The sequence below is a fragment of the Oryctolagus cuniculus genome, chromosome 5, assembly GCF_051225735.1.
Source record: "Oryctolagus cuniculus isolate XC-2025 breed Fujian yellow rabbit chromosome 5, ASM5122573v1, whole genome shotgun sequence".
Lineage (NCBI taxonomy): Eukaryota > Metazoa > Chordata > Mammalia > Lagomorpha > Leporidae > Oryctolagus > Oryctolagus cuniculus.
The window spans coordinates 41,977,012-41,990,607 of record NC_142871.1 but is presented as its reverse complement, the minus strand read 5'-3'; the positions used below and the strand labels follow the sequence as shown (position 1 = coordinate 41,990,607).

Below are 13,596 nucleotides of genomic sequence, written 5' to 3'. Positions count from 1 at the left end.
CTTCCCGCGGCTTCCTGGGGCCTGCCCCGAGGCTGCTTCTCGGCGGCTTCCCAGCTCTGAGCTGCTTCAGCCCACGCTTCTCTCATCTGCGCGGCTGCGCGGCTTCCCGGCTTCGCGCGCGCACTCCGCGGTCTCCGCGCCCCTTCGCGCCCACACCATGGCCTCGCACTAGCCCCACGTTCCCTATCTATTCATGCCCCGTGCTCTCTCTGCATGCGGCGGCTTCCGCGAGTCACACAGCGTAGCTTACGTTTCCGCCACTAGCATTCAATCTAAGTTCCCCGGGCTAACCTGGCGAATTCAACCTATAGCTTACGTTTCCGCCTTATGGTTTGGCTTCCCGTCTTTTGCTCCCCGGGCTAATCTGACGGATTCCAACCTGGCCCACGTTTCCGCCTCTGGTTTAACTTTTTGCCTTTTGCTCCCTGGGCTGACTCGACGAATTCCAAGATAGCTTATGTCTCCGCCTCGGCCTGCACTCGCGGCTTCATCCTCCCTAACATTTTTCTCTACCCGGTATGTTTCCCTAAGTTTTCTTCCAACAATATTCCTCCCTCATTTCTCCTGGCCTCTCCCCACAGTCCGTATCCAAGTCTAAGTTTCTTATAGGTTTCACTTTCACTTTCAACCTGCAGTCCATATCTGAGTCTAAGTTTCTTCTTGCTTTCACTTTAAATCCTAACTTCTTTCCCACAGTCCGTATCCGAGTCTATGCCTAGGCTTTCGATAGCTTCTTCCGGCACCTTTTCTGTCCGGCTTTTCCCTAGGCTCTTTGCTAGTCTCTCTCTCCGGTATTTTCCCACTTCTTCCCGTTTCTTCCCTCCTAAGTTTCCTATCCGAGTCACGGCACCATTATGTCGCTCCCCGTCTTCATGGGGGAACGACACTAAACCCTGCCTAGGCTTCCTATCCGAGTCACGGCACCATTATGTCGCTCCCCCTCTTCGTGGAGGAACAACACAGGACCCTGCGTTGTTCTTTCGTCTGCTTGGCCCTCCCCGGGTTTGCTGCTGGTTCTTCCCGGGTTGGCTACCGTCCCTTCCACCTCCGTGGAAGGGCGGTTCCCCCTGGCCACTTTCCCCACTTCCGCGGGGGAGCGGCACACCGCCGGCCGGCTCTCTCGGGGGCTGCACAGGTGTTCCTTCAGATAGATGTTCCCCTTAGATGTTCCTGGTGCATGTTGTCTCTCTCCTCCTTTATAGTCCTCTTCCACCAATCCCAACTCTGCTACCCACACGCCGAGTATGCTGCTCTCCTCCAATCAGGAGTAGGTCCTACAGTTTATTGGTTGAACTGGAGGCAGCTGTGTAGAAGCTGTTTCTCCCTTCTTAGCGCCATATTGTGGGAGAGCAGATGCATAGAATAAGTCTTAATTCCAGTAACTTAGTCTAGTCCGAGTTGCTCCCCACAGGTCTTGCTTTTTATGCATTCGGCAAGTTTAAATCTTATAATTAGTGAATTTAGTTTGTTTGCATTTAAGGTTATCACTGATAAGTAATGATAGTTCTATAGTTAAAAATTTTTCTGTTTATCTCAAATATCTTTTGTTCTTTATCTGGTGACTTTTGTACTGTGTGTGTGTGAGTGTGTTTATCTTGATAATCAGATTTCTTTGTTCCTATATGTTAGGTTCTTTAAGAGTATTTTCTAAGCCTTTTTCTGGTCGTGATGAATTTCTTCAAGATTTGTTTGGAAATTTATTCTCCTCTTCAGTTATGAAGGATGGATTTGCTGGGTATAGCTTTCAAGATTATAATTTGTTTTTTCTTTCAGACATTTGAATATATCACTCCAAATCCCTCTTGGCCAGTAAGGTTTCAATCAATTAATAAATATCTGTTAATATAATGTAGATTCTCTTAAAGGTGACTTTTCTCTTACAGTCTTCAGAATTCTGTCTTTGCTTTTTACTTTTGACATGTTGTTTATTGTAGTTCATCATAGGAATCTTTCTGGCTATGTCCATTTGGCACCCAGTGGGCCTCCTTTACGTGAAACTCCATATCTTTCTCAAGATTGGTGATGTTTTTAGTTACTATTTTATTGAATTGATTTTGTATGCCTTAAACCTCTCTTCTCATTATAGGATGCATAAAATTAATATTTGTTCATTTTATGTTATCTAAAATATCTCAGAGGATCTTTTTATTCCTTTTTTTGTTTTTGTCTGACTGAGAAAATTGTAAATATCTGCCTTGAAGTTCAGATATTATTTCTTCTGCTTGATTTGGTCTGTAGCTGTGGCTTTTCCTCCTAAAATATGTTAACATGTTGTTTTTTATGAGACAGAAGCATTTTATGTTGTTGGTGACACAGTTTTAGTAGAAATGTAGGCATGGAAATTTGAGGAAGGTTTATTCAGCAAATAATTTTACTCAACATTTTATAAAGGAACTTTATATGTTTCAGTTTTATACAATGTTCTGACACTGAATCAGCATTAAAACACCTTAAATCCCAGCTAATATACTGACTTCCTTTACCTATTCAGCCTATCCCAGACAAAGAAGAAAAAGTATTGGTAAACTATGATGTAAGAAAATATCCTGACTTCCAGCTCTCTTCTGCAATAAGAGCCCTGGCACAACTCAGTCCCCAGCTTTGGCACAATGGCTTTCCTTTCTTTCTGGGGTCAGGTACTAGTTGGTTGCTTTACTGCTTCTTTAGCAAGAGCTTCCAATCTCTCGGATCTGTATCCTCCTCTCTGGGAGGAGAGTCCTGGTCAGTTCAGTGACTTCCATGTGGAGAACAATATGTACATTATTGATGCCTGGGTATACCATGAGAGAATGGGCATGTATAAAATCCTACTGAACCAGACGGCCAGGTATTTTTCAAAATTTGGATCAGAGAATGAACAAAATATTTTATGGGGATTGTGTTTGCAGCATGGCTGGCAATATAGTACAGGTAAGAATGCCTCCTTTCTCATTCTAATGATCTATCCATATAACTACAATGTATTTGGAAAATGGGACTCTTTCTATCATATTTTTTTTAAGTTGGTTCTTTTTCTTTCCCTCTTTTTGCCTTATAATCTTTATTTTTCTGCTCATACATAAATTCTCCCTAAACGGATTGCCTATTTCTACTAAAAACTGCAGTTGAGTGATAAAGCATACTTACCAATCACAAGACATCACATCTGATCTATTATTTCTTTTTGTTTGTTAAGGACTGATTTATTTATTTGAAAGGCAGAATTACAGTGAGAGAGGGATCCTCCATTCACTGGTTCACTCTCTGCATGACCACAATGGCTGGGTTTGGGCCAGGAGCCTGGAACTCCATGTGGATTGCCCATATGGATGACGGGAGCCAATGCTCCTGGGCCATCTTGTGCTTCTTTCCCAGGCACATCAGCAGGGAGTGGCATCAGAAGTATAACCTCCAGAGCTTGAACTAGTGCTCACACAGGATGTTGGTGTTGCAGGTTCTGGCTTTAGTCACTGCACCACAATGCTGGCCCCTATTGAGCATTTTTACAAATATTTACTGCACTCCTACTTAGTGTAGAAGTATACTCCTTTGTAAGTCCTAAGATGAACATAACAGTGAAAGGAATATCTATTAAAAACAACAGGTGATGTCAAATTACGTAATATTTCTAGAAGCTACATTGTGATTATCGGATGATGGATATGTTTTACAAATGAACTGCACATTGTTTATAGTCTCTTAGAAACTTGGAATATTACACTGCACAGACAGAAGTATTTTGAAAAAATACTCATGGATAAAATGATGCTTTGTTATATCTGTAGGTAGACATTATCTGTAGGTAGATGCTTTGTTATATCTGACAGAAGTTCATGGTCCTTTAATACCAACACAAGTCATTCAGAAATACATTTTTGTAAAGAAAGTGTTATAAGCAGTTTCAAAATGTGCAAAGTTAACCCAACTACATCCTTTTCCCTCTAGGCAGATTAGCTGATTTCAGAGAGAGATTGGTGCCTGTTACCTACCTATTCCCGTTAGTTAATGAAACATAGATATAAACTGTTATTTAGACAAAGTCCAACTAATAATGATGAAGAGGGATTTGTTTTTTGTGGATGCCAAAATTTCTGAGCATGTGGAGATGAAATAGAAGAGCAAATACTTATAGAAGGAAAGAACACTTATTACCTATAATTTAAAAGTAGCAATGTGGTGGTATTAAGGAAAAGAGAAATTGGCTGAGATACAGGAAACGAAAGGTAAATGGTGATGGGAAAATGATGACAAGTCATTCAGACCTAAATGTTTGAATAAACAAATTGTTCCAAGTAGTTTCCAAATGTGTTTAGTGAGCCCGTCTACTTCCTCTCTCCTCCAGGTAGACTAGCTGATCCCAGCCGACGCACACACTGTGGCTATGCATCTGGAGATCATTTGTGCATTTCTGTGGACAGCTGGTGGGCTGGTAGGTTCATTTACATAGCAAAATGGATACTAACTCTCTCCAAAGAAAGCAATCAGCTAAACAACATATGGACAGAGACAAAACTAAAACAGTTATGCTCAATTTTTAAAAGAAATTAAATTCACCATGCCCCTTATGTCCTTTATGTGACTGAATAGGATTTAAGAACCAAAACATAAATCATGATTCCTTATGACATATTCAGCTTTTCACAGAAGGGCTGAAACAAGCACTGAACTGCCATGGAGCGTAGCCTCTGAGGGATCAGCACTCAGTTAAGTGGGAGTTCTCAGTAGAGAAAAGAAAACGGTGGAATGAGGGAAGATGAGTAGTGAGACACCAGGAGGTTGTGTTTGACATTGACATTCATAATCTCTCAGAGATTGATACTCATGCAAGTCATTTACCAATCAGTAATATAAAGCTTCAGTTGTATACTTAATGCTAAAGTAACCAGAGGGCATTTTCTAATGTTTAAATTAATTTTATGCTTTAGTAATGAAAGTAACTTACTTAGTTACTTTCTTAGTGATCAATTCCAACACTTACAAACCAGACAATGCTGTTTCATTTCCTCAGAGTGACATACATCATTACACCTGTGTTTTCTTCATGGTATCCTAAGTCATTCTTTCTAAAGACCCACCATTAGTAGTGACCATAAATGTAGAAACCAGACTCTTGTTCTTGGACTGATTAGTAGGTGAGATAAGCCTCTGCATGGGGTAGAGGTTAGCATTTACAATGCATTTCTATGATGAACATTCTGCATCACTGACTTCCATGGGTAATCAGTAATTTGACATCAAAATAAATCTGGTGGAGTAGATTATCTGTAGGTAGACATTTTAAGAAGAGTCTTGTTTGACTGTCAACTCAATTATCAAATAGCTTATTGACAGAACTTTTCCAAAATTTTTGCTTTAGAGACATAGAATCAGGCAAGGACTTTGTGGTATCATGAACACAAATTAAATTTACATATGTAAAATAGGTAATATCTATTTACCAAAGCTGTGAACATGTTAGAATTTCTAGAAAACTGCACTAAAGCCCCACTTGTCACATTTTGTGGACAATTTGACAGCTTTTTTTCTTTTCTTATTCACTAACTTGAAAAATAAGTATTAACAATGCCATTAAAATTATTCTATCTTTTATTTTATTTTAGCCAAGTACTTAAGATCATACATATTTATGATTACACACAGTTTCAGAAGCAAGTTAAAGTAGATATGTGATATTCATGGGAATTTCATGCGATTTATTTTTTCCTAGTCTTTAACTTCAATCACACATGTCTGGATCTCTAGGTCTTTCCTTGATGACTTATAACTTCCTTTTAAAATCTTCTTTGACATTTGTTTCCAGTAATAATAAGTCTTCTGTTCTTACAGATGTGAATTATTTTCTGAGTGCATTGCCCTTCCTTGCTGCAGTTGATTCTGGCATTTTGGGAGTATCATCAGACCAAGTTACCCTTTTGCCACCTTTCAAGGATCAGATGAAGTTTTGTTATGATGTTTCTAGCTGTCACTCATCCTTCCCTGAGAAAATGAACAAGTGGACTTTGTTTTACCAGGTTCTGCCTTTAAGTTTTATAATTTATATAGTTAGGAGAAGTCTAGAGGAGTTTTTGTTGTATAACATTTCTTGTCTCAGAGATTTTAGGCACTGTATAATGTTTTCCATAATACTAAAATGCAAATTGATTAATTGCTTAATAATAGGTAATGTAGCAGAGAATTGCAGGTCTTTAACACCCACTGCCTGGATACGCCATTCACACAAGGTCTATCCATCCTGCTCACCTCAAATAAATTATACACAAATGTTGAGCATATAGGATTTTTTTTAAAAAAGATTTATTTATTTATTTGAAAGGCAGAGTTACAGAGGCATAGAGAGATCTTCTGTACTAGTTCACTCCCAGATGGCTGCAAGGGCCAAAGTTGTGCCGATCCAAAGCCAGGAGCCAGGAGCTTCTTCCAGGTCTCCCACGCAGGTGCAGGGGTCCAAGGACTTGGGCCATCTTCCACTGCTTTCCCAGGCCATAGCAAGGAGCTTGATTGGAAGATGAGCAGCAGGGACTAGAACCAGCGCTCATATAGGATGCAGGCACTGCAAGCAGCGGCTTTACCCATTACGCCACAGCACCGGCCCTGAAGCATATAGGATCTTTTGCTGATTACTAAACAAGTTGTTCTGGTTACTTGAATTTTCAAGTCAATTGAGAGAATTGGGAAGAAATGTAATAAATGAATTGGTTTTACTTTTATCAGTTCAATTGGTAAGTGATCACAAGTGGGTAGAACTAAGCATTTATATGCTGTTCTAATCTGAATGTTTATTGCATCAAATAAAATACAACAGGTAAGCATAGACAAAGACTGAAATCAATGATGAAAATATAGACTTACAAGTTCTTTACATTATTAATTAGTTACTTTAGCTATAATTAAATTAAGCATCCTAATAATTTTCTTCATCTTACATGTATGATTTTATGGTAATTTCTACAATATAAGTAGAAAAAAATAAAGATCTCCTGGCCTGGATAAAATAAGAACTGTTTTGAATATTATGTAAGAGTCCATATTTGATGTTCATTTTTTCCATATGTATGTGTTATTAGTAGAAATAATCAGTACTTTTTGTGTCCTTTATGAATTGTTAGAATCAAAATTATCCTTTTATATAGAATAGTGCTAAATCATGCCTTTGAACAAGACTGAATTTTATAGATAGGAACTGTTACAGTTACTCAAATATCTATTTTTTCTTTAGTATTTGCAGTCACCTTCTGGTAGCTTTGATGCCATGTTGAAACATTTATGGGCTGCACATATCTCAAGTTTGGAAAATACAGGTGAACGCTTTGAAGATAGGTAAGAATGGATCCAAAGTTATCTTTATTTAATATGCTGTATTATTTTTGGTCTTATTGGTACACCTTCCTTCTTCTAGAGTGCTTTTCAAGCTCATTACTCTATATAATAAATCTATGTTAGAGATTATACTGATGAAGTGTAAATAGTTTACCATAATCAAGCTTCAAAATGCTTTATGAGGGGGCAAAAATCTAAGAAAAAGTTTTGTATCAAAACCAAGCAAACAAATGACTTGCAACATATTTCTCTATTATGAAAGCAAAATAGAATAATAGAATATAGATATGTGGATGAACTAAATTAATTTATTCACAGATACATAATGTATTTGCAAAACTTAGAAAATCTAGCTAGCATGAGAGTGCACAGCAGATAGCGGAGATGTTTATAAAGCCATTATACATACTGTGTCACAGAGAAGTGAAAGTGTGAGAACAACAGGGTTTGAAACTCAGTCACATCATCTAAAGAGTGGAATCAACAATCCACGTAAGGTAGTGATATGGGTGAGACAAAAAGCAGAATCAAAGAGGGAGGAATTGTTGGAATTGTGTAAGTAGATCTGTGAATCTAGGCAGGAACCTTTGAGTTCTTTCATTTCCTTTCACTGTTGAACGTATACTGAGGATGTCATTCAGCAAAACAAAAGCCTTGGTCAGCAGATTCATAGGGTATTTCCCTCTATTCCTGTTGATAGGACTTCAAGTAGCAGGGTAAATTGGGCAACACTGACATTTATTTTCTTAGCAGTGTCTGTAATATAATTTGGACTTCTAGCCATCACAGCATCCATAACTCAAACGCTCCTCCTCTTCTGATGATAGGAAGCAGACGAGATTATCAGACATGGTTCTTGAGTGGAGACGGTCAACCTCCATATTTTGGCAGGAAGTGAATTGTTGCTACAGATTTTAAAAAATTTCTTTTAATGATTACTCCTTTAGCATAACCCCCATACTGGTAAAGGGTGTTGTGGTAGTATAATGGCAACATGAATCACAATTTTAATTCATGTTCTTGTCCTCACGGAGATAAGAACTCAAAGCAAAGACATAAGTAAAGGCATAAGTGAGATCAGGGCTTCTTTCAAAGTGAGAGAGTAAGTATTTATCCCCATGTGAGTGTGGGAAACTCCAAATGGACAGATATCTGCCATAGGCCAGAGAGTTGCCTGGGAGGTAAGAATGTGGGAAAAGGCCAGAGAGAAGGGCCAATATGGGCCAGAAGCCATTGAAAATAGAAAGGGCTGCTGTCATATGTTATAGTCCCTTTTATGAGATAGGGGATGGTACCCCAAATGAAAATACAAATTAGCTCTAGATGTACCAATGCCAGCGCACTTGGTAAAGTGATAAGTGTAAGTACATAACTGATCAAAAAGGTAGGGTAAGTGTCGAAGAGATTTCACAAATAAGACCAGTGTAAGCAAATAATGAAGGATAGAGTTAAAAGGGAGAGAATGATCCAGCGGGGGAAGCAGGACACACAGCAGACTCATAGAATGGCAAACGCCCCAAACAGCACTCTGGCCTCAGAATCAACCCTTGGGGCATTCGGGTCTGGCTAAAAGGCCCATGAGAGTCTCACAGGCATGGAAAGCCATGACACGGTGGCAAAAACAACCTAAATGAAAGATCTTGGTGAACAAGACCCCAGCGGAAGGAACAGGCCATCAAGGAGGGAGGCGCCTTTCTCTGAAGGGAGGAAGGAACCTCCACTGTGATACGGCCTTGACTAAACAACTTCAGAGTTGGTGAACTCAAGGGGCTTCCATAGCCTAGACAGCTCATAGCAAGAGCCTCGGGTGATTTCTGACGTCATAAATAAAAGTGCCAATTGTTAAATCAACAACGGGAGTCACTGGGTACAGGCTCCCCATGTAGGATCTCTCCTTAATGTGTTTTACTATGAAACTTAAAAACAACACTACTAGTTGAACAATACCCTATACCTTGTGCGGTTGTGTGAGGGCAGCCTGTTGAAATCCTTGCTTAGTGTATACTAAGTTGATCTTCTGTATATGAAGGTAATCGAAAATGAAACTCGATGAAGGGTGGAATGGGAGAGGGAGTGGGTGAGGGGAGGGCCGCAGGAGGGAGGGAGGTTGTGGGGGGAGCCACAACAATACAGAAGGTGCACTTTGTAAATTCACATTTATTAAATAAAAAAACAAATAAGCTCTAGTTTGTCAATTTCTATGAATTTATATTAGATGATGCTATTTTGTGGATTCTTCTTAAACTAAGTAATAATGTATAAATCTGGCTATCATAGAGTATTCAAATATAATATGTCTAATTCAAAGAGACAAAATGAAAAATAAAATTGAGGGCAATGTGAGGCAGTATTACCAAAAGCCTGGTCCATATCAGTGGTGTCAAATTAGAATAATGAAGATAAGGCTTGAGGATAAAGGAAAGAGAAGATTTAATCTATTGATAGATGAGGAGGTAGAAGACTACTGTCTCAAAAACTACCAGGTGAGAGTACTTCAGATTTTTTAAGGAGTTCAGAAATGGATGCTGTGCTTAGAAAACATGACTAGTGGGTACAACAGGAATTAGAGATAGGGGCACAGGAACAAACAGCCAAATGTTGAAACTAGTTGCAGATTCAATAGCAGGATTTGTTATATATATATATATATATATATATATATATATATACACACATACACACACACACACACACACATATATATCTCACATGTTAGTGCAGTTTATTGAGAAAAATGCTGGAAGAGCGTTTATGGCTTGATCTTGACATGGGTGGAACACAAGAGCATGTTATGCATGGATAAGTAGCTGCAAAATATTATTTGACTGGAATCTGAAAGAGGAAAAGCATGGTGTTAAGAAATTCTAAGGTTCCATTAACCATAATGAGGCCCACTTCCCCTAAAGTCTAGTAAGTTATATAAGTTACCGCCTGTGCATTACACTGTTACAGTAGAAGGTGGCTACTATATGACGTGTGTAAAAGGAGCCAAAGGGAAATTTGTGCGGAAAGGAATGTAGCAGTCTTAGAAGCATGTTTTGGATGCAGCCCAATATTTACATTTCAAAAGTGCTGCCTGTGTCTGATAATGTTGCAGTGCAGGAAAAGGGGTGCAGACTGTGGTGGTGGACTCAGCCTTTCCCACAGAGCCAATCTAGGAGAATCTTCCTGGCCTGGAACTAAAAGGGCTATTCAGTCTGGTAACACTCTAATAAGGACCCGGGAGGAATTTCATGAATTTGGTACCTGGCAAGTCCTTTGACCAGTGATACCCAGAAGAAGAGGGGCAAGGAGGGAGAAAGAGTGGGAAGAATTGGACCGCATACCCATATAAACCTCAGTCTAAATGCAGACTGGACACTCAGCTCTTTGCCGAGTTATTCACCTGTCCTGTCAGGTGTACTGCTTCATCAAGCTTTACTAGCCTGATTACTGCCAATTTCTCCCGTCTGAAATTCTTTTCTTACAGAGGGAACAGGAATCTCTGTTCCTGGCATCTCTGCTAGTAGGATGATCCTTCCCGCTTTAAAGGAATGGGCTGAAGTCATTGCACTATAGAATTTATAATTAAAATATCAGTGTTGTGAATTTAGCTTGTTGGCAAAAGATGATCTTTTATAAAGAAAATGAGTTTGAAATTCAGAGGTGACTAATTATAATTGTTAACATTTACACTTGTCTTCTAGATTTATTTATTATTCTAAATCAGAAGCAGAGTTTGGGAAAAATTGGACAGTGGCTGTGGAATATTTAGCTGCAGCCCTCATTCCTACCACCATGGTTAGAGTACATGAATCCCAGAAGGGCCTGCCACCACGGATCCTTGTCGAAACTGATGTAGCACCATTCATCAGTGACTTTACTTATCTTCAAAACATGGTTCTGTCAGCTCTAGATATTCTTTGCAGTGTTGATCAACTGACAGGTAAGGATCTTAAAAGAATGCTTTATAACATCAATATTATGTCAAATAGATAAAAAGGAAATAATTAGACAAGTGAGGTAGACATTACTACACATACTCTAGAAAGGAGATTACAACATCCTCTGGGAATGTATTTCATTTCTTTAACAAAACTCTTGATATATAGCAGGATCACTGAATAAGCACACATTTTGATGTTCACACTCATGGCCTGTCCTTTCTCCTGAAGTCTGTATTGATATTGGTGCACTGAAGACCATTTTTGTACCATACACATGCAGTTATTCCTAAATTTACTCATAAGATCTTTTTCTTGATTTTTATTTTACTAAAGAATTTTCAGTAAAATGACTAGCAATTTGACTTCTCTGAACTCCCTCAATCCAATACTGCTACTCATGTAGAAAGTCATTTGCCCCAGCTGTCTAAATGCCAGATTGCCTACTAAAGTGAAAAGCAGAAGTATTCTCTTATTACAAGTTTGAAAATTAACATATCACCCCCATTTTCTTGTATGTGCACTGAAGGAAACAAAAACCTTTATTATACTATTTTGTTTTTTAAAGTAAAAATTGAATCTGAGAGATATAAATTAAGAAAATTCAAAGTGAATGAATTAAATATATCTTTTAAACCTTTGTATTCATCAGACAAACAGAATCCCCCAAATGGTTTAGATGACATGTGGTTGAACTTTCTTCTTAATTGAGTAATGGCACAAATGCCACATTCTCTATCTGTACCCAGCTTACCTTAGCACAATGAGGAACAGAGTGTCTCCCTCATTCTTTGGAGATTTTTTTTTTGCAGTGTTTTCCAGAAATTGAGTTGATTCAGCTCACTCATTTTGTTTCATAGACACCTAATATTTCTTTTAATGAATGCCCATCATTTCAGACATTAGTTAACATTAAACTCCTGCCAATAATACGGCAGTAATGTTCAACATATACTTTTCTAATATCATTAATGATTTTACTGCTCAATTCATGGGAAGGTAATGAAATAAAATTGGCAGATTAGGTATTGTTAAATGATACTACCAATAATGAAACAATGATGGGCCACATGTACTTTTCTTGGTATAATTTATGATGTTTTTCACTAAATTATAAGGAAGGAAATGAAATAAAGCTGCTGAATCCCAAATTGTCATATAGTATTTTAAAATGTTTGTAGGAACTTATATATAATAATTTTCTGTGTTTTCCAGGTTCATTTTTTTCAACTATATGGAAAAATGCAATGAAGATACAAATTATAAGGAAGCTATTTCTAGAACTATTTGATTATTTCTTTGTTCTCTAGTTTAAAACTTCTGAAAATGATTATTGAGTTTACAATGAATGAATCTAACTTCTTCACACCTAGTACTTAAAAAAGTTAATATGATCACAACCATGGAATTTGATTACTTCTGGTGAGTTTGACTTATGCTCAATTGTTAGAATTTTGCCCACACATTTCTAATTTTAAATTCAAATTAATACCATGATTATTTTGTTGAACTAACAATCCATGCTTCTTGAATTCATCAATAATTAAGTTGTTTATGACCTAAGGAAATTGCTCTAAGCTACAAAAAATTGCTGAGAAAATAATAATCAGATATTAAACTCATATGTCTCATGTTCTTATCATATAAATTGATTACATAGAATTTATAGCCCTATCACTTGTTAATTTAAAACCAAAATCTAGTGCATTTTGAAATAAAACTCTGACAGTCAATTTAAGTGCTTAAAACTCATAAAACTGAATTGGCACCCTCCAACTGAATTGTCATTGCTTCTCTGTGTTGTAACTGATCACAAGTTATCAGCAATTACCTGAACTGTTTCCATCCTTTGACCCACTCTTGAAAATGAAAACGAAAGCTTTCGCATTGCTCTCTTTTAGGAGAGGACATGGTGATTTACAGAGCCAATGTGAATCTTTTATATAAAGGCTTTTGCAGGGTCACATCCACAGTAACTACTGGGAAATGAACTTGGGTGAATAGCATAGACATTGAAGCAGGATAAATGTAGTTTAAACAAATGCAGTTTAAGTCTCAGCTGTTTGATTTTCTAGCTTATTCTCTATGTCCCTGTGCTTCAATTCATTTACTGTTAAATAATAAACTCTTCTTTGCAAGAATGGTTTGAGTAGTCAATAAAAACATGAACATAAAATGCTAGTACTCTTCCCAGCATGTCAGAGGAATGCACATAAAGCACAAATTGTCATATAATTGTTTTTCTAGTTGGATGAATGCTCTATTGCTGAGAAAAAATAAACAACTATAATGAGCCAAGACCATCAGTAAATGTTCATTGACTCCACAAACTTACAGGGGATTCTCAATAGCTGTAGACAATGGAGATGGTATAGTA

At 37.8% G+C, this 13,596-nt stretch overlaps 1 protein-coding gene across 1 annotated transcript; it reads left to right on the top strand.

Annotated features, from left to right (window-relative positions):
• The first annotated feature begins 2,587 nt into the window (after window positions 1-2,587).
• On the top strand, window positions 2,588-13,360 carry LOC100348998 (protein LEG1 homolog). The gene is made up of 6 exons (XM_089332360.1): window positions 2,588-2,910; window positions 4,322-4,408; window positions 5,806-5,990; window positions 7,196-7,296; window positions 10,983-11,221; window positions 12,435-13,360. The coding sequence occupies exons 1-6, from the start codon at window positions 2,610-2,612 to the stop codon at window positions 12,527-12,529; spliced, it is 1,008 nt and encodes a 335-aa protein (XP_089188486.1). The 5' UTR covers window positions 2,588-2,609; the 3' UTR covers window positions 12,530-13,360.
• Window positions 13,361-13,596: the final 236 nt, after the last annotated feature.

Excerpts from the sequence above, each read along its gene's own strand:
- LOC100348998 (XM_089332360.1), top strand. The coding sequence starts at position 2,610 with ATGGCTTTCCTTTCTTTCTGGGGTCAGGTACTAGTTGGTTGCTTTACT. Across the intron at positions 2,911-4,321 it reads TGGCTGGCAATATAGTACAG|GTAGACTAGCTGATCCCAGC; the intron begins GTAAGAATGCCT and ends TCTCTCCTCCAG. Across the intron at positions 4,409-5,805 it reads TGTGGACAGCTGGTGGGCTG|ATGTGAATTATTTTCTGAGT; the intron begins GTAGGTTCATTT and ends CTGTTCTTACAG.